Source organism: Mustela nigripes, unplaced genomic scaffold, assembly GCF_022355385.1.
Source record: "Mustela nigripes isolate SB6536 unplaced genomic scaffold, MUSNIG.SB6536 HiC_scaffold_76, whole genome shotgun sequence".
Classification (NCBI taxonomy): domain Eukaryota; kingdom Metazoa; phylum Chordata; class Mammalia; order Carnivora; family Mustelidae; genus Mustela; species Mustela nigripes.
Window position 1 is genome coordinate 494,721 of NW_026739491.1, and position 19,958 is coordinate 514,678.

At 47.9% G+C, this 19,958-nt stretch overlaps 1 protein-coding gene across 1 annotated transcript in view; it reads left to right on the plus strand.

Moving 5' to 3' along the window:
• LOC132008192 (exostosin-2) overlaps positions 1–19,958 on the plus strand; it is a 140,383-nt gene that overhangs the window by 25,182 nt on the left and 95,243 nt on the right. Inside the window, exons 5-7 of the mRNA XM_059386606.1 lie at positions 3,933–4,128; positions 5,925–6,064; positions 8,751–8,844. Coding sequence (XP_059242589.1) covers positions 3,933–4,128; positions 5,925–6,064; positions 8,751–8,844 — 430 coding nt within the window. The remainder of the gene's footprint in view (positions 1–3,932; positions 4,129–5,924; positions 6,065–8,750; positions 8,845–19,958) is intronic.

Here is a 19,958-nt window from a genome sequence, read left to right on the forward strand (position 1 = left end):
GCTTTTTGAGGGAATTCCCACATCTCTTGAGGGCTCCGCAGAGTAGTGAGAGCTTTGTTTTTATTTTTATTTTAAATCTCTCCCAATCTTTTTTCAATGGGAAGCTGAGGATTGTTGCTATTGATAGCTTCTTCTCACAGCTGCGCTGGGCTCAGCTGGAATTCTTGTCATTGTCTCTCTAAAAGGAACCAAATCGGGAGTTCACCACTGTTCCTATTGAGGGAGACTTCAAGTTCTCAGCATGATTTTACTTAAACTTAGGTTTCAGCGCTGCTGGGAGGAAACATGAAAGTCCTAGCTAGTAATTTTAGTCCTTAAAAGAAAAACAAATCCACCTTACAGTTTTGTTTGCTTAAAACTAAAATGGGCACACTCCCTCAGCCATCTGTCGGGTCAGGGAGAACGAGCATGCGAGCCGGGGGAGCCGTTTCTAGACTCCTGTGCACATCTGCACAGTCATGCTGAACACGGAGTAACGGTAGAGTGGGGATCCAAGGATCCTGGCGGCCGAATGTCTGAACGAGAACTTTGTTTCTCACCAGGGGGACTCAGCCGGAGGCCTTCTTTCCCCAGGAGCGTCTTGAGCTTCGGTATTTCTCTCTGTATCTGGGTAGATGGAGAGTCTTGATATTGACTGTGTACACTGAAAACCGTGAGTTCACGTCACCATCTGCAGATCCATCCAGCACCGGAGCGCTGCTCTGGTCTCCTCCCATTGCCTGTTTGTCGCTCTGTTCTCCGACAGGGAGCGATCTGGCTCTCATTTATCCTCAATATCTTTACTGATTTGCTCAGCCCTCTTGCGTGTAACCAACCAACCCTGCCGCCCCTGCCTCCATCTCCCCTCAGACCCTGACTCCCCCACATTGTGCTCCCACTGCTGTATTCTCCCCACTCGCCCCAGGACTTACCCTCCGCTGCCTTCTGGGGTTGCAGCACCCCACAGTAGGGTGCTGGTACCGTTGCTCTCACCCTCCGCCCAGCACGGTACCCTTTTCAGCCAGTCCAGGCTCTAACACTCTGTCCTGGGATTCTCACATGCCCTCCTAACCTCACTTGTTCTTCAGCGTCCCCCTGGGTTGCCATGGCTCCTTTTATCCCTGCCCCCAGTGCCGAAACCTCGGGTACCCCTTCAGGGCTCTCATAGGCTGCATTGGGCCACCTCCCAGCTCTTTCCCAAGTAGACGCTTTCACCCTAGAAAGGCTTCAGCACTCTGGCTGGGCCATTTCTGGCCCCACCCACGTTGTGCAGTACAACTCTCTTTTCTTTCTAGAACTCCAACCTTCTGCACCCTTCTACAAGGACACCTTCTGGGATATTGGCATATCTGTTCTTATTCTAGATGGTGTAGAGCATCGCCAGCTTTATGCTAGCAGCTCTACTTGAAGAGAAAGTCTCCAGAGACATCCAGCAAATACCAGTACCCCATGAGATCCATCACAGAACCAGTGTCTTAGGAATTGGAAAAACCTTTAAGGTCCTTCAGCTCTAACTTGATGTATGGCTGATTTCATTATAACTTGTTAATGAGAAGTTTTCTGATTTGAAATAAAAAAAAAAAAAACCCAGTCTACTTCATTTCCAAATAGGTTTCATTCTTAAGGTGGTTTTAAACCCTGCTTGTCTTGCGAGTTTGCCTGTAAGTCCTTTCTCTTGTTTAAACAGACCAGTTTGATTGCAGAAATACTTTGCAGGGAGATGGTATTCACTTGGAGGTGATCTGCAAGTGCTCTAATGTGTGATCTTCCCATCACCACGGCATCTCTCTGTGAATTAATGCTTTACAAGAGAAACATTGCTGAGGCTCAGGGAATAGAATCCAAGAGTCTGTTTCAGTGTCTAGAAGGACTACTTTTAGCTATAAATATTCAGCATATTGTTCAATAAATCGTAACTTAGGGGGAAATTGTGCAGGATGAGAGGAACCAATCTGCGCAGCTGATCCAGACTCACTCCCTGATAGGTTCTACTCCATGTCTTTCCTACCTCCACTTACTTTCCCCTGTCTTCAGGGTCTGAATGACCGTCAAGGGCAGCTCAATGAAGCAGACCTTTCTGCGATGGGAGACATCTATATTTCTGCTGTTAGGTGCCCTCTAGCCACATATGGCCATTGAGAATTTGAAATATGGCTGGTCTAACAGAGGAGCTGAATTTTAGTCTAATTTACATGGCCTCCTGTGGCTACTTGCTTTCTCAAGGATTTAGGGAATGTGCCCGTCCCTTTCTTTCTTTCTTTCTTTTTTTTTTTTTTTTAAGATTTTATTTATTTATTTATTTGACAGACAGAGATCACAAGCAGGCAGAGAGGCAGACAGAGAGAGAGAGAGGAGGAAGCAGGCTCCCCACTGAGCAGAGAGCCCGATGTGGGACTCGATCCCAGGACCCTGAGATCATGACCTGAGCCGAAGGCAGAGGCTTAACCCTCTGAGCCACCCAGGCTGCCCTGTCCCTTTCTTTCTTAACTGGGATGGGGGAAGTACCTTTTGCTTGTAGCTCAGCCGCTTAAAGAATTACCAGAAGAAAGGGTTCTGAGGATTTGAAGGCCATCTAGCTGTGTGTGGGGCTGTGTTGCTGTGTTTTCTGGAGTTTCTGTAGCTGAGCTGGCTGGAAAGGGGAACATTCCCCTTCTCCACTCATTGCCTTGTGTGTTTGGGACCTGAAGCTCAGTGCTGGGTAAACCATGATGACCTTTTCAATCAGAGAATGGTTGTTCTTCAGCTGTGGATGTATGGGTAAGGTGTTCTTTAGCTACAACCTCCAAATAAATATAAGAAACCTAAAAAAATTACTGTTCCTTTCTCCCAGTGCAAGAAAAAAAGAAAAAAAGGAAGTGAGAGAGATGGGGTCACAGAGTATAGGTTTTGGTTCTTTCTTATGTGCAGACTTGTATCCGCCTGTCTGATGGCATTGTCTGTGAGAGGTACCACCCCCCAGAACTTTCCCTGGTTCAGACCAGTGGGGGGTAGATTCATGTGAGTACTGCTTCTAGGTCTGAGGGGTGTTTCACTTCTTCCTGGATCCTGCTTTATATTATTCATTTCTTTGATGGTGAATGCTACTGGTCCCTCAACCTATGTAGTGTTTATGCTCCGTAACCTCTCTGCCCTGTGGGAATCTTGCCTTCTAGGAGAGAGTTCCTTACCATCTGGTCTCCCCCAGAACTCCCCTTTGACTTCTGGCTTACTAAATTTGTGTTCGTGTATTTTGTCTCTTGTGAAGATCTCAATGGCCCTAGACCCATGGAAGTCCTTTCTTCACTCCGTTTTCTTTTAGACATCCTTGCTACCCAGATGTGAAGACTGGTTCCCTCCTTTGGTGAAGATAGTTTTTTCCACTCATTATTCTCAACACCAATTCAGTCTTCTTGTGTGCGGGTGGCCTTGGGGATGGAGGCTGTCTTCCCTGCAGCACCTCCGTAGCCCAAGGAGGCCATTCAGTAGCCGGAAGCAGTCCTTCACCTCTTCCGGTTTTACCCCCGGTGCTGCCCATTGTTTCCCTCTCTTCCCATCTGAAGGATGCAGCCAGCTCTCAGTTCCTTTTCATGTTAGATACCTCAGCCACGACTCATGGTAACACGTTGGTGTTTCTTCCAAGTAGACAGCCATTCAGCTTCTCTTTTTCCATGCACATATGGATTTCTTGCTTGCTCTCCAAGCTTGGCGTATTACAGGCGTTTCCTCAAAACCTGAAGAACTTCTCCCCAGTCAGATCTTCATGAAGGCATGTGACTGAGCCAGACCTTAGGTTCTCACGCTGTATAATACTGTCAATACTGACCAATGCCACAGAGGGCGATTGCCCAGAAAATTGAGACCTGCAAAGACCCGTGAGAACCCACTTCCTGCCCTAAATCGAACGTCCGAGTGTGTCGTACCCTGACCTGCGGGCCAAGGGCAACGTTCCAGTCACGCTTCTTGCTCTGTTGCAGTCCCCGGCGGTACTTCCTGCTGTCCTCTCAGATGGCTGTCCACTCCGAGTACAGAGAAGACCTGGAAGCCCTGCAGGCCAAACACGCGGAGTCAGTGCTAGTGCTGGACAAGTGCACCAACCTGTCAGAGGGCGTGCCCTGGGTGCGCAGGCGCTGCCGCGAGCACCAGGTCTACGAGTACCCCCAGGTGCTGCAGGTGAGCGCCCCTGCGCCCGGGAGGGGGCCCTTCCCGAAGCAGTATGCCCCCAGCAGAAGGCCTTGTTCTCCCCTTGCTGCCAGGGCATCCGCCCCAGGGATGACGAGGACGTAGCCCCGCTCCCTGGCAGCCACGCGGGCCCTGAGGAGTGGCAGCGGCCGGCCTTCTGTGTGTGCAGAGCTTTCTGGCCTCTGAGTGCTCCCGCTCCCATTGGACGCTCGTCGCCCTCCACAGCCGCAACCACTGTGGCCTTGGGGAGAAGTCATGTGGCCAGAGTGGGCAACCGTATTTCACTTTTACCCCTGTATTTGTAAGCCCGTCCAGAGAGATCGCCTGCTCGAAGGGGGCAGCCTGTACCCTCCGACGTGCAGGCCCACGAGGCCGCAGTCTGCTTTTCCTGGGAATGGAAGGTTTTCATTTTTTGTCACTGTTTTGTCTGTTGGCGTTTTGCTACCCTCGCCATGTCCTTCCTACTGGTAGCATGTCCTTTGCCTGGGTCGTGGCCATGCCACTGTTTCCATACGACTGGGGAAGATTTGTCCTTTGGGGGATATTTTAAGCATAAGTAGGATGCTTGACATTCCAGGGGCAGGGGGGCAAGGAAAGGAGAAAGTGAGTTTTGTTCCCTGAAATATTTAAAATAGTTCAAGGAGAAATAGCAAGGAGCTGGTGTGGTCCTCCACCACCCCCCCATCTCCAAAGAGAACTGGGCCATGCTGAGATTGTTAAAATACTTTCTCTCAGAAAGTGCTGCATCTCCTCTGGAATGTCTGACTGATAACGGTGGTGATGTGAGCAGGAGTATTTATAGTAACCTTTGTCTAGACAGGAAAAATGGTTATCAGCACGTGTGTCCACATCTGGATGCCGACTCCTCCGGGCAGGCCGAGCTGTCCACCTGCACCCCTAGGTGCCATGACCAATTCTCTTCCTCGGCCCCCGCTGCTCTCTCGTGTATCCCTGGAGGATTTGAAGTTTTTCTTTTTTTCTGAGCTTTCCTTTTCTCTAGCTGTAAAGATGAAACTGTGTTGTTGTTGTTTTTTTTAATCTTTTTTCTTCCTCCCGAGGAGGCAAACACTGGGAGAAACTGAGCGTTAGAGAGAGAGTTGTTTCTTATTTTGGCTTACCTCCTACAACCGTTTGTTCTCCTGTACGTCTGTCATTTTCTGAAATGTTCCCCACATTAACTTGGCTTGAGGGAAGGAGGGGAGAAGCAGTTCTTTGAGACTTTGCTTTCTGTTTGATTTATTGTTCTAAGAGGGACACATCTGTATGTTTTCAGAGGCACCGCATTCATGACATGAGTACCTGCTATGTACAGAGCACACTGCTCGAAGCCACGAGAAGTAGAAAGATGAAAGATGAAAGTTGATAGCTTCCTTAGGGGGTCTTCTAGAAAGCCTGAAATGCCCAGACAAATAATTCTGCTATGAGGTGGGCTGAGGTCAGCCCCCGTGCCACAGTGTGTTTGCCTAGTAGACTAGGGCTGGAAGGAACCCGGCGGTGGGAGGTTCCATTATTGAGTTCCCAGAGAAAGGCTGGGACATTGGCTCTGGACATTTCAGATGCCACCAGTAGCAGCATTGAGGTGACACTGAAGAGTGGAAATACCAAGGACCGTGGCCAGTTAAGCTTTCCAAGTTACCCCGGTGTGAGCTTTCATCTTTTCACATTCCCTGTCAGGACATCTTGGTAGTGCTTGGCTTCAGCCCTCTGGAGAACTGCAGGGTCCGTGGTGATCCGAGTGCGTCAGCGAAGCTGGTGTGTGACCCCCACCTCTGCTTGCGTTCCTGCAGGAGGCCACGTTCTGTGTGGTTCTTCGTGGTGCTCGGCTGGGCCAGGCGGCACTGAGTGACGTTCTACGCGCCGGCTGTGTTCCAGTCATCGTTGCAGACTCCTATGTTTTGCCTTTCTCTGAAGTTCTGGACTGGAAGAGGTGAGTGTTGCCCTCTAATAAACTTTATACCAGTGGTTCTGTGTGTATTAGATTTCGAAAGTCCCCTCGGTGATTGTACTGCATACTGAGGTTGGAGAACTCTTTCTGTAGATTATTTAGCTGTATTTTCCGTCAGAAGAGTTAGTCGGTTGGCCTAGAGCAGAGGTTCACAAACTGAGGCCTTGGGGCCAAATATGGGAACCTGCCAGGTTTTGTAAATAAAGTTTTATTGAAACACAGCCACACCCACTGACTCACAGATTACCTCCCGGCCGTTTCTGTGCTGCAGTGACAGAGCTGAGGGGTTGTGACAAAGAGGATATGGCCCACAAAGGCTGAAATACATACTATCTGGCATTTTACCAAAGATGGTCAGCAACCTTGGCCAAGAACAGTGGTTCTCCGCTGTACCTGCACCGTCTGCTCACCTGAAGGACTTCAAACAATTCTTGGGCCTCCCCCTCAGGAATGCTGCATCTCAAAGCTCCTCGGGTGTGATTTGTAGCCACAGTGGCAAGCGCTGCCCTAGAGACCCTGCAGAGCTTGCCTAATGTTACTAGCTGGAGGGGGCGGGCCGCCACGTGCGGGAGAGCTTAGAGACCTGCCTGTGCGCAGATGGACATGCATGGGCCCTGCTTGGTTAGGCCTGCCACTGCTGTAAGGGACAGAAGAGCCCTCTGGTCTCACGTTGTTTCATTGCCCTAGGACTTGGGAGGTTAAAGATAGTTGAAAATTAGCTCCCTTTGTGAATACCTCTGAGGCTTGACTTTGCTTCCGATACTTAATTATCTTCTCTCCCAACTGTTCTGATATTTCTGTTCTTGTCTGATCACCATAGCTATTTGAATAATGCAAGTAGCATTCATTCTTCTGTACCTCCATTCATCTCATGGTTATCGGAAAGTCTCCTGTGAATACTGCAGTCTCTGCTCTTAAAGAGACTGGGATCTCACAGGGACAAACCAAACATTCTAATAAAGTGTGATGAATGCTGTAGTAGATGCTTGCACAGGGGGCAGAAGCCCGGACAGAGGCTCATTCTGCCTGAAGGATGAGGCTGTATACTTCTCTTTATCCTAAGGACGTGCTGAGCCACTTCCAATCATTTGAGTGTCCGTGGAGACATTTGTTGAGGGCCCTTTACTTTTGAGGTGCTGTGTTAGGTACGGGGATATAAAGATGGTCAAGGTCAGACTTGCCTCTAGGAAGCCCCTCACCTAATGGTGGAAGATGGACAGGTAAACCAGCAATGGCTGACTATAGAGGCAGCCAGGCTGGGTGGAGTAGGAGGAGAATCTCAAGAAGGAGGCGCACACCATTGCCAGCAGTGGAGTTGGTGAGGGCTTCATGGAGGCAGTGACCCTGAGCTGAGGCTGGAAAAATACTCCTGTGAGAGTCCAGACCGGCTTGGGTCATTGTAATTATGGGTAAGTATTGGAAGGGCTCTGGATTTGGAGCCAGAAGGTCGGGTTTCAGGGAGCTAGCTCTCTCACTGGCTAGTTTGTGATCTTGCCAAATCATTTCTTTTCTTCCTTCCTTCCTTTGAGCCTCAGTTTTCCCATCTGTACGGTAGATGTTGTGGACTTACTTAACAGATATTTACTAAGTGCCAGCTGTGTGTGCGGGACCATGGACCAGATGCTCAGGGGTGCTAGTAGTGGATCAGGCGTGGTTTCCATCCTAACAGGCTAGTCTTGCTGGGGTGCGGCTTTCAGATTGTAACAAGTTAATTGGTACAAAGAAAATGGGAAACCCTGCAAAATTCCCCGACAGATGGGTGATGGCTGAGCCCTCTGTCTCCCTCGCCAGCGTGTCTGAGCTGTGGCTAGTCCTGTCGGTGGCGCTGTCCTCACCGCTTTCCCCAGCGCTCCCACTGGATTTTGCGACCGTCTCCAGCTGTTTTTCTGCTCCTGCTTTCTGCAGTTTCTTCTAACACTTTGGGCAAAATGACCCCACTGGCACTGAATCAGGTCATGCCAGCTCTGCCTAAGACCGTCTAATGGCGTTCTCTCTCAGTGAGAGCCACGTCCTTACCACAGCCTCCAAGGCCCTGTGTGCTTGCTGTGCCCCGCCCTCCCGTTTATCTCCTGGTTTTCTCCGTCTTCGTTACTCCAGCCACGCCAGCCTCGGTGCTGTTGCCAGAACATTCCCAGCACGCTGCTTCCTCAGGGCCGTCTGCCTAGAATGCGCCCCCGCAGGTGTTCTCACGGTGCTCAGCCCCGGCCTTTGTCCGATTTGGTCGCTATTGTAATCCCAGCACTGGCACATGATAGCGGCTCCGTAAATGGGTGCCAAGAGTGGCCTTGAGTGGGTAGCTAAATGACAGAAGTCCTGGTTTGTTCAGAATGGGCAGGGAAGGAAAAGAGTACACCAGGGAGGAGGACATGTACACCCACAGACCCCAGGGAATGCAGAGCATGGTTTGTGGAAGCATCTGGAAGGGCCCCAGCATGACTGGAGTGCACAGGTGGCGGGGAGGGAGGACACGCAGCAGGCTAGAGAATGCTGTCGAGAAGGTAGGCCCTGAGGAGACGGGGGAGGAGGAGGAGGAGGACAAGCCCTCTGCAGAGGGAATGCGGGATGAGGGAGGGTATAGTTTCCTGTTCCGGAGAATGAGGCGGCTGGATATGCAGGGGTCCTTGTGCAGAGGGCCATGTGTATGTGATTGTCCTGCTGTCGTCCCCAGAGCATCTGTGGTTGTGCCAGAAGAAAAGCTGTCTGACGTGTATGGCATCTTGCAGGGCATCCCCCGAAGACAGATTGAAGAAATGCAGCGGCAGGTAAGAGGCCGGGCAGCCCTGCTGGGGGGTGACGTGGGTGGTCCGGAGGGTGGCCTGCCCTGTGCAAGATACACGTGGACAGAGCCGAACATGTAAGCGGGGGTCATCGCTGCAGCTGGATCGACCCGCTGACCTGAGGAGAGGAAAGTGGGCTCAGGTGAGTCACGTTGGATGAGGTTTGCGAGAGTAACTGTCGGAGGTGCACGCGCTCCCAAGGGGGATCCTCTGTTTTTATGTTTTGGGGTCATTGTGTAGCAGCGTGTGCTGGATGCAAAACTGAACCTGTTTAGATGGTCATTTTCACAGCAGGTGATAGTTGTGACTACGGTAGCTCAGGAAGTGGGGACATTTCAGGGTGATACTTCTGAGTAGCTGCTGAGCAGAATGTTGTCCTATCAGCCGGCCGAGCTTCCCAATCCCAGCGGCCTCCCTCACCAAGCGGTGCTCCCTGTCCCCTGGAGCAGCTGGCCTAGGTTCCCAGTCCTGGCGGCCTCCCTTGCCAAGGGGTGCTTCCTGTCCCCCAGAGCAGTGACACACCCCTGCCTCACTGTCCGGTTTCTCTTCCACCTCCTGATGCCCCTTCCCCTAGGCTGCTGTCCACGGTCTGCAGCATGCCACTCGGGGCCCTGGATAGTCCTGCTTCTCTTTCTTTTCTCTTTCCCGAAAGAAATTTAGTTGGGCTGAAATGTCAAGTAAGTTCAAAAAAAAAATTAAAAAGACTACCCCAGATTGGTACTGTGCTTGTTTCTTTTCTGTTTAGTAGATTCTTAAGGTTTTTATTCTTGTCAAGATTACCATTGTAGGAGATGAGCAGGAGAGAGGGTTGGGGGAGTCTCTGTGCTAAGTCCCTCATCTTTGCCCCACTTGGGGTTCCACCGCAGATGACCTCGGGGTTTTCTGCACTGATTTTCCTCAGTGGCCATGTGGGCCTGGAGAACCGGCCACCACGCCTCTTGCTGCTCCTCAGCTTCCGCATCTGGTTGTTTCCGCTCATCTCCCATCTTCTAGAGCTTAGAGTGACTGCGCCTTCATTTTTAAAAATTTGTCGTCATCATCATTTTAGGGTTTTAGGAGGCAGGGGAAATTAGCGGATCTGTTGAGTCTTCCCTGTTTATGACTTTAAACCACGGAGACGACCACGTCCCCTGTGCTGGTGCTGCTCAGACTGCCTGCGCCTGTGCCATCTCGGCTCGGCACCCACTCTGCCCGCGGCCAAGGACTCGCCTTCCATGGACCTCAGCAACCTCATCTGTAACGTGTGTTGGTGTTGTGATAGGAAAGCAAATTACAGGGGCCCCTGGGTGGCTCAGTTGGTTAAGTCCCTGACTTTGCTTCAGGTCCTGATCCCTGGGTCCTGGGATCGAGCCCCACTTCTGCCTCCCTGCTCAGTGGGGCGTCTGCTTCTCCCTCTCTCTCTGTGCCCTCTTCCTCTCCCTCTGTGTGCGCGCTCTCTCTCTTAAATAAATAAAATCTTCAAAACGAAACAAAACAAGCCACAGTTGGATTTTAGCCTCCCCACTGTTTTTTCCAGAGCTGTTCATGTTTATTTTAAGTGTTTGGGCTTCTCAGTTATTACTTGGCCACTGGTCTTATCTGAGTTTCAATTTAGAAAATCCGTCTGGAGATCTCTAGATTCTTCATCTAAACCTACAGTTCTTACAAGTTGTGTAGGAGAAACTGTTCCTTTTCACAGAAGAACAGGCCTGGTGTCTGAGCTCTGGGTGTCTCTTTTACGGCATCATGATTTATTAACGTAACCAGGAAGAGAGTCATCTGCCAAATCAGATACTATCTTAAGATTCCAGTATGACAAGGCCAAGTAGAAAGCTAGCACCATCCTGCTGGGAAGGAGACTCATTGGGTTTTCGGAGCCAAGCTCCCATGGCCAGCCTGTGGAATGCCATCGTTGCCCAGAGACGGGTGGGGAACCACAGGTCTGAGGCAGGCACAGCTGGGCGTTTCTGAGTCTGGGCTCCGAATCATAGAACTACTGAGATGGAATGGATAGACGTCATTAAAAATAGAGTACTTTGAGGTTATTTGGGTTCAAAGAGATATACTTGGAGTCAAAAGACTTGGATATGAACTCTGGTTCTGTCCCTGGGAGTTACACCACAGTGATAAGTCACCAGAACTTACCCGGCTTTCATTGCCACCTTTATGAAATGGTGGATTTATGATAGGCTAGATCCTCTCTCCTGTTCCATTCAGCTATTTAAAAAGTCTCTGACTTCGTGTCCTTAGCAAGAATATCACCGTCCTTGACAGCATGAATGACTGAGTGGCTCTCTCTGCTGCATGCTTCTAGGCCTGAGGGCCAGTCACCTCCTTGGGTGGCGAGTGCCCCATGTTGGGTCAACTTGGATAGAAGGGCAGTCTAGGCACTTGCCTACCTCCTTTTCCAAGTTTTCCTTTGGTCTTCTTATGTCCCTCTTTTTTTTTTTTTTTTTTTTTTTTTTTAGGTTTTTATTTCTTTATTTGACAGACAAAGATCACAAGTAGGCAGAGAGGCAGAGAGAGAGAGAGGGGAAGCAGATTTCCCACTAAGCAGAGAGCCCGGTTCGGGGCTTGATCCCAGAACCCTAGGATCATGACCGGAGCTGAAGGCAGAGGCTTTAACCCACTGAGCCACCCAGATGCCCTCATGTCCTTCTTCTCTGCTGCTTTCAGACCTTCTGAAGCACTCCACTGCCGTGTTCCATGGGGCTCCCCTTTCCCTGAATATTCTGTGAGCCCAGAACAGCCTCTTCTCCCAATCTTAGACTTCTAGATTGGGCTGATCTCAACCAAAAGTGAGATTATCTGGTTGAACTAATTCCCAGAGAGGTATAAGGATGACCAGGTTCAGCTACTAGATGCCAATAGCACGTCCCTTTTCCAAGATCCAAAAAAGACCTTTTTTTTTTTTTTTTTTTTTTTTTTTAGATTTTATTTATTTATTTGACAGACAGAGATCACAAGCAGGCAGAGAGGCAGGCAGAGAGAGAGAGAGAGAGGAGGAGGAGGAAGCAGGCTCCCCCCTGAGAGAGAGCTGAGCAGAGAGCCCGATGTGGGGCTTGATCCCAGGACCCTGAGATCATGACCTGAGCCGAAGGCAGAGGCTTCCTGCTGAGCCACCCAGGCGCCCCACTGAGCCACCCAGGCACCCCCCAAAATGGCTTTAGATACTGTTAACTGTCCGGTGTGGGACAACATTGCTTTGATTGGGAACTACCATCCTAGTGATAGTGAAGCCCTCATCTAAGATTAGAGAGAGTTCTTTTGTTCTCTAGGACCCTTTGCAGAATCTGCTTGTCATTTTGCCCTCCGTTTACTGTTCATCGATTTAATGTGACCGTGGCAGGAATGGCTGGAAAAACAGGACACACTTGGTTCTGGAAGGTTTTTACAGCTTAGTGAATTCTCTTTAGGGAGGTCCAGTTTGGATGTTTTTGTAAGACAGGCATAAACTTTAGGGAAATCCTCCTGTAGCCATAGTTGATGCCTTGGAGCCCCTGGTTGATAGGTCGGAAGTTGCTGAGCCTGAGCCACAGTCTGTAGGTCTTGCTCCGCAGCTGGTAACTAGTTCAAGAAGCTGCAGGGACAGTTGCAGCCAGCAGAGGTCTCCATCCACTTTTAAGTGACTCCTTTTCCTTTGCACGGTGTAAATGTTTCTGAGAAATCCTAAGGTGCTTCTGACTGGCATTGTCCTCATAGTCGGTCTCTAGAGACCATTTCTTTCAGATGAGGAAGAAGTAGTGCTGAGCACAGGATTTTTGCTGTCTGCAGGTGGAACAGAGCTCTCTGTCTGAATTGACCCCAGTGGAGCTGGGGTGCGATCTCGGTGATGGAAATATTAGAGTGACGTTTTGCAGCTCAGAGCTCTGGACGAGGGAAGCTGCAGGGTGACTGGTGGGGACCGTGGTGAACGTCTTCATTGTGACTTGGCATTAGGATGAACCAAGGGAGAGACACTTTGCCTGACAAGGGCAAGTAAGTAAATTTGTCTCGTGACTTTAGATGTGATAGCGAAGCAACCATAAAGTTAAGGACAAGGCTAGAGCCTAGAGAAAGCCCGTTATCTACTCCTGAAAGCTGAAAAGAGTATTGGACAAGCTAGGTGAGGCTTATAGGTTTTCTTTGTGGGTAAATTAGAAACCGGTTCCTTTAATTAGTAGAGGATGAGAGTTATAACGGTATAAAGCCAAATCATCAGTTGGCCTTTTATCATCCCATGAGCTAAATTAACTAGTTAACTTAGTGAAGCCCTAATTAAGTGTTGTTTTTTTAAGGGGAGATGGTGGGAGATAGTAATAAATCTGCGATCCCCACTCACAAAGGCCTACTTGTCATCTTGGATATAAGCATAGAGAAAGTTGAGAAAATGGTGCACGTTTTCCAAAGTGCATTAGGGATCTGAAACGGAAGGAAGAAGTTATGGGCCAAAGTTGTCAGGGACAGCTTTGCTGGGCAGGTGGTGGCATTTGAGGTAGGCCTTGAAGGTGGAGAGGCCTAGCAACCACCTTTCTTATATTGGAAGACAGGAGGAAGTATGCAAGTGACTATTTTTCTGTAGTGAGCAGGAACATTCCTATCCCCGGTCTCTCTTGAATGACAGTGGAAAAGAAAGCAATCTAGGATCTTGGAAGGCTGGGTAGACACAGGACTGTAGAGTTGGAAATGTTTGTGTGCATAGGGAGGAAGGCGTAAATGGATCCGCGGTTTATCTGTCGAGTGGAGTTTCCAAACATTCTTTTATTGGTCAGTGGCTCCACCAGCAGTGACCTCTAACCTCAGCCACACTAGGAGGTGGAAGTCAGGAGCCTGCCTTGCCTTTGAACTCTTCTTTGTACTCAATTGACTGGGAGCCTTTGAGGTGGCAGAAAGAGTCAGCATCTTCTCTTCTCCCTGGCCTTTAAGCTTGGGTGAGTTAAAATACCAGTTTCTTTTCATTCTTCTACACTGACCCATCTCAGTTTGCCTTCATACTTTCCTATTAAGCAGACTGAATATTTGTGCTGCTGAGGAGTACAGGAAGATATAATTGGCTGATTAGAAAAAGACAAAACACTTCTATTTAAGAAACCAAAGCCCCAGGCACGTGGCACCCTCACTGACCAGGACGATGGTGAGGCCTCGCTGTGATAAAGGAGAGGGCAGGACAGAACCCACAGCCGTGCACGTGTGTGTGCACACCAGAGGTCATGCACTTTGTCCGTGGGACAGCCCCTAAAACGAGGCTTGTATTTTATTTTAAAATTATGAATTTATTTTAAAATTCTGAAATTACGTAATTTCAACACGGTGACTTACCCAGTTAGCACAGTCACAGTTAGAAGTCGCAAATCGAAGGGCAGAAAGACCGTAAGGAAGGGTCTCTGAGACGAGTCCCCTACCAGTCTGGCGTGAATGGCGAAGATGGAAAAGCTGTTTCAGAAATAAAACTCCGTACATCGGACACATGGCTGACGCCTTTTCAGGCTTCACTGCGTCCTGGGCGCATCAGTGTGAGACGGCAGATTTCCTTGATTCAAAGAAGTGCGTGTTTGTTTGTTTTTCATGTTTTGGATTTCTGACATCCAAAAGAGACTTGCCATCAGTTTGAACATTGAATATGGTTTCTGTTTTTTCCCCTAAAGCTGCTATTGATGGGGTGTCTTAAAATTGAGAAAGTACAGAAATTGCTATTCTTGGTGATGCCCTTGAATCTTTAAGCGAAAGTTTAAATTTTGTTTAGTGCATATACACACATGCATACACACACACGCGCACGCACACACATTTTTAAATGGTGGCTCTTAAAGTAATATACTTTATAAAGTTTTTATAAAGTCTGTCCAAAATGTTTGTTTTTACAGACTTTTTTTTTTTAAAGATTTTATTTATTTATATACTTATTTGACAGACATAGATCACAAGTAGACAGGGGGGTGGGGGAAAGGAAGCAGTCTTCCTGCTGAGCAGAGAGCCCGATGTGGGGCTCGATCCCAGGACCCTGGAATCATGACCTGAGCTGAAGACAGAGGCTTTAACCCTCTGAGCCACCCAGGTGCCCCCAGACTCTTAAATACAGAGAACAAACTGACGGTCACCAGAGGGGAGGTGGGTGGGGGGAATGGGGAAATGGGTGATGGGGATTAAGTACACTTAGAGTGATGAGCACTGAGTCATGGATAGAACTCTTGAATAACTATTATCGTACACCTGAAACTAATATAACATTGCATGTTAACTCGACTGGAATTAATATTAAAAACTTAGTAAAAATGAAAAAAAAATGTATTTCTAAAAAAGTGTTTCATGATTCAGTGAAAGGTGTAAACTCTCAGATGTCTAGAAACCTTGACAGCCCCATTCTCTGAAGGTTCCCCATGCAGGTGGCTTGTCTGTCCTGTCCACCGCCAGTCCATGTGCACTTGCCCCTCCCTCCCTCCCCCTGGGTACACGGGTTTACGAGCAAACTGTTTAACCAGAGTAGTGAGGTAGGCGGGCAGACGGGCAATCTGAACGTTTTCATGCGAGGACGCTGAGGATAGAGGCATGTAAAGTAACCCTCCCAAGACCGCACACCATGTGAGGGACAGACAGGGAGACAGTCTCTTTAGCTGCCCACAACTTTATTCAGATCACAGAGCTGTGTGGCCTGGATAGAGGCAAAAAAAAAAAAAAAAAAGATGAACTTGCCAATAATTCAAGTTGACTGATTATTGGATAGTCTTCTCCAAACAGTCGCTTGAGACATTTCAGGCTGACTGGATGCATCCCTGGAAATATATTATATATTATGAAGAATATGGAAAATATTTCACTTCTAATTTCCAGAATCAATATTGTAATGTCTGTCATTTTTATCCCCCCACCTGTGAAATTGAATTTTTTTTAACATGCTTCAACTGAACTCTGACAGCTTTTTAAAAAATGTCAGATATTCCCTGCCTCCTTTTCTCCCCCACTCTCTGGCCCCAAGCTGTTTCCCGATCTCTGCTTTCGTCCTGGCCCTTTCGTACTGGGTTGGTTGCCTTGAACAAAACGCATTGACCAGACCCCCGCAGTTCTTCCTGTGAAACAGACAAGCATGGTTCTGACACAAAGCTGGTCTCTTTGGCCTGAAGGAGAGCCGTGGGGACTGAGTGGGGTTGCTTTATGGGATATCCTGAATTTCATAATTTCTTTTCAATAGTACTGGATTCTCTGTGTTGGAGTTTTCCTGATTGTATAAATCCATATCGCAAAAGAGATTGGTTAACGTATATTGTTTAAAGCAGGATAAAATACTCATTTAATTGGAACTCTTAAGCAAGAGCATTTTTTTTTTTACGTGTTTCATTTTTTTTTTTTTCCTTCCTTCCACAACTTTGGTATTAAGAACCTTATTGGAAAAAGACTTTTGCCAAGTATCTGATGGGAAGCCAAGAAAAGCATTTTAATAGAACTGTCTCAAATTTATAGTGCACTAGGGCCTGTAAATAAATTCTCCCGTCTTTAAGGTTTGCGCTGATTTGCAGTTATTTTGTAGAACTTCTGAGATTTAAATCCTCACAGTCCAGATGGAGAGACCATAAAGCTGCTTTCCTTGGCAGCCCTGGCACACCTCGTCCACGGGCAAACAGAAGCAAGCTGTGTGTGGAACCTGGTCTGGAAATGCTCACTTATCTTATCATGGTGCTTTAATTCGTTCAGTGGCATTTCCTAGAGTAGCCCACCTAAATATGCTCCATATTTAGGAGAATTCGCATCTTTAATTTCATAATGCAAACCCATCAAATATAAATACATATCAGGTACCTGCTCTATTTCCAAGCAGATTGAGGGAGTTTTTTTGTTTTTTTTTTTTTTTTAAAAGCAGGGATGATGACACAGGTCCTGTCTTTAAAAAAGGCTCCGAGGCTGCTGGGAAGAGTTCCTTCCGTGATAGCCCCACTAGAAGGCCAGAAGTGCTGTCACTCAGTTGTGCTATGGAGAGTCAGGAGTAGATCGGAGGTGAAGGGGATCTTCACGGCTGGCTGGTCTCGGACAGGAAGACGGGGTGCTCTGGGAGGATAGTGACCTCCACCCGGCGGTGGCTTCTATGAGAAAGACTCGGCAGGTGAGATGGAGCACAATGAGCAAGGCCTTTGAATAGCAGCGGCCGAGAACTTTGTAGAGAAGTAGAAGGCAGGGAAGGTCAGTGACGAGAATAATGAAATGATGATTGATGGCAGGGGAAAGCAGTATTCACTAAAGAGATTGAGAAACAAAATCAAAGAAGAGACCTTCGAAACTATTCAGCCCTTACCTTGTATTTTATAAATGACATGTAAGCTCTAGAGTTCAGGTGACCTTTTTTTTAAGTATTTATTTATTTATTTGAGAAAGAGCGCATGTGTGCATGAGCGGGGGAGTGCAGGCAGAGGGAGAAGTGGGCAGGACTTGATCCCAGGATTCTGTGATTATGATTTGAGCCAAAGGCAGATTCTTAACCGACTGACCACCCAGTCATCCAGAGTCCGGGTGATCTTGAGAATGAAGTGTTAAGGGCCAGGGTTGAGCCTGACTGGATCCCAGGTCTCCTCACTCCCAGTCTGACAATTTCGGGTCGGGGTGGGGGAGCCTGGGCATTGGGTACTGCAGTATTTTCTAGACCAAGGGTCATGGTTCATTAGTTAGATCATGAAGTCAATTCACTGGGTGATGACTGGCATTTTATTTATTTATTTTTAGTGAAATATAAGAGAAAAGAGAATATCAGCATATCACCCAGTAAAGATTAATACTTCCAGAAACCTCTATTTCGATTACATATGTAAATGAATCGTAAGCTCAGTAGAAAATATATTTATTTCGTAGCATGGGTCCCAGTCCAGAAAGTTTGAAAAACGTTGGTAGTGACAATCAAATGGGTCTCCTAGTTGGAGAGACCTGAATTCAAATCCTAAAGTGTTGCACAAATCCTAACCCGGGACCATGGGCCAGTTCCTTAACTTGTTGGAAAATTTCCTTTTCTTATCTCAGACCTGGGGCTACTGACACTGTGGAGTAGTGTATTGATTACATCAAATCATGAAAGCTGGGTTCTGGTCTGCCTGCTCTGTTGCTCTGCCTGGGTTTGGGTTTGAATATTGGAAGGAACCTTCCAGTATGGAATTTGGTCTTACGGAACCACAGTGAGTTACCAACGTGGATGTATTATGCATTGGCTTCTGGGCTTGGAAACTTGAAATAGAATTTATTCCTGTGGGTCTGGTGTATTTTCTACGTCTTGGCATGGAAGGCAGTTCACCTCTCTGTTTTTCTGTTGGGATCAGAATGGCTGATTAAAACCAGTGGTTCGCTAGCTGGCCTTTAAAAAAAAAATTCATTGGCACATTTGGATAAAGTACTACTTTTCTTCTTTTCAGTGAGAAAACATTTTGGTACCGAGACTTCCCCCCCCCCCTTCAAATGTGTTCTCTACCAAATGATAATTTTATTCATTTTTTGAACTGAAAAATTAAAAAAAGAGATGAACTTTTTGATGCTTGGGTGGTAAGTGGTTGAGGAACTCAAGTTTACTGGATAAGAACTAAAAATAAAGAGAATTTTTATGAGCATTTAAGAGGACTGGCCAGGTAGCTCTTAGAAAGAACTGTTGTCCCCATCCCACTGAAGAGAGACTCCGTTTTGTTGTATGATTTTCCCGGTGCTCTCTTGCTCTTCCTTTTTCTTCTCCTCCTCCTGCTGCCTCTGCCTCCCTCCCCCCATTCCTTTCTGGCCAGCTCCATTCCAGATTTAAAATCCCGCTGGAGAGCAGGGACGAGAGCTTCATCCCCCAGATGATTTGGGCCAGGGGCTAAAACACTGCCATAAATCTGTAGCTCATTTTAATGCCACGTTAAACCAGTGTGAGCGGCTGGTTTCCGTGGCCCCTGCCCTGTTTCTTTATGGGCTTCTTTGGCTCTTCTTTATAAAGAGGCCCCGCGGAGTCATTTTAAAGTTCTTATCAGTTTGCTGACAGCTATATGGGTCTTTCTGCCGAGTCCAGGAGCTCAGGCCGTCGTGCGAAACTTCTGATATTCAAATTGAAGAAGAATGCCAGGCAGGAGGGATTGGGTGGTGTGGCCGTGATTCGGAGGTTGGAGACTAGCGAGATCTTTAACCTGTGCAGGTCCAGAACCCTGTGGCTGGCCCAATGAGTCGCTTTCTTGGTAGAGGCAGGGCAGTGAGGGTTAGGCAAGGCAAGATTCTCCAAGGGCTTTTATTTTTAATCCCTCGGTGAGAAAGTGCCATTCCGCTGGCAGTTGTGCTTTCAGGCTTCGGCAAGCGAGTTGGGCAGCCCCAAAGGGCTAGGGGAGCCAGGCGTGGCATGTACCTGTTTTTCTAAAGTCTGCCTGACCGGCTGGGCCTCCGCTCGCACGTCTGCACCCGCACCGGCTCTTTGCGCTCCGCCTCACTTATCAAATTTAAAGGGACGCTCATCAGTCTGCTTTGCTGCCCCTTTTAGACCAGATTGCTAACCCCCAGTAATCCTCCCAGAGTGCTTCGTGGAAACGCCAGACCCTCTATAAATGTCAGCCTGCGATGCCGGGCCCTTTTGACCCTCTCACTTACAGAGAACTGGACTGGAAGCTGCTCCTCCCTCTTCCCTCCACTTTTCCTTTCTTTCTTTGCTGGAAAACTCCGCAGCAGACAGCTGAGGGGAAGGAAAAACCATTACCTGGATCGAGGCCAGCAGCTTGATGGGAGCTTCGAAATCTCTGGCATCTCCTGACCAGAATGTTTTTCCAGGCGTTTTGAAAAGTGCATCCCTGCCCTCCTCCTTTTAGTTTTCCAGCCTTGATTTCCAGAGTGGTTGGGATATGCCCGCAGGACGTGCTTTCTGTCTGCCGGCTTGCTCTTCTCCTAACTGAAGCCTTTAGGAAGACATCAGTAGAGATAAGCAAAACCCACTGGATATGTATTTATAAGTGCCGTGTACCCTTTTGGCACCAAACTCATTATTTTTCCCTTTTCAGAGAGTTTTGGACATGAGCAGTTTTGCAAGTGTGTTCAATTTAAAATAGCCGCTTAACTTGAGGTTGAGGAAAAAGCAAGGAATTTTTGTAGTAAGTCAAATTATATGGCTGTTGATCTAGGATTAATGATTTTCATTGAGCGAACAATAAAAATATACTGGTTTG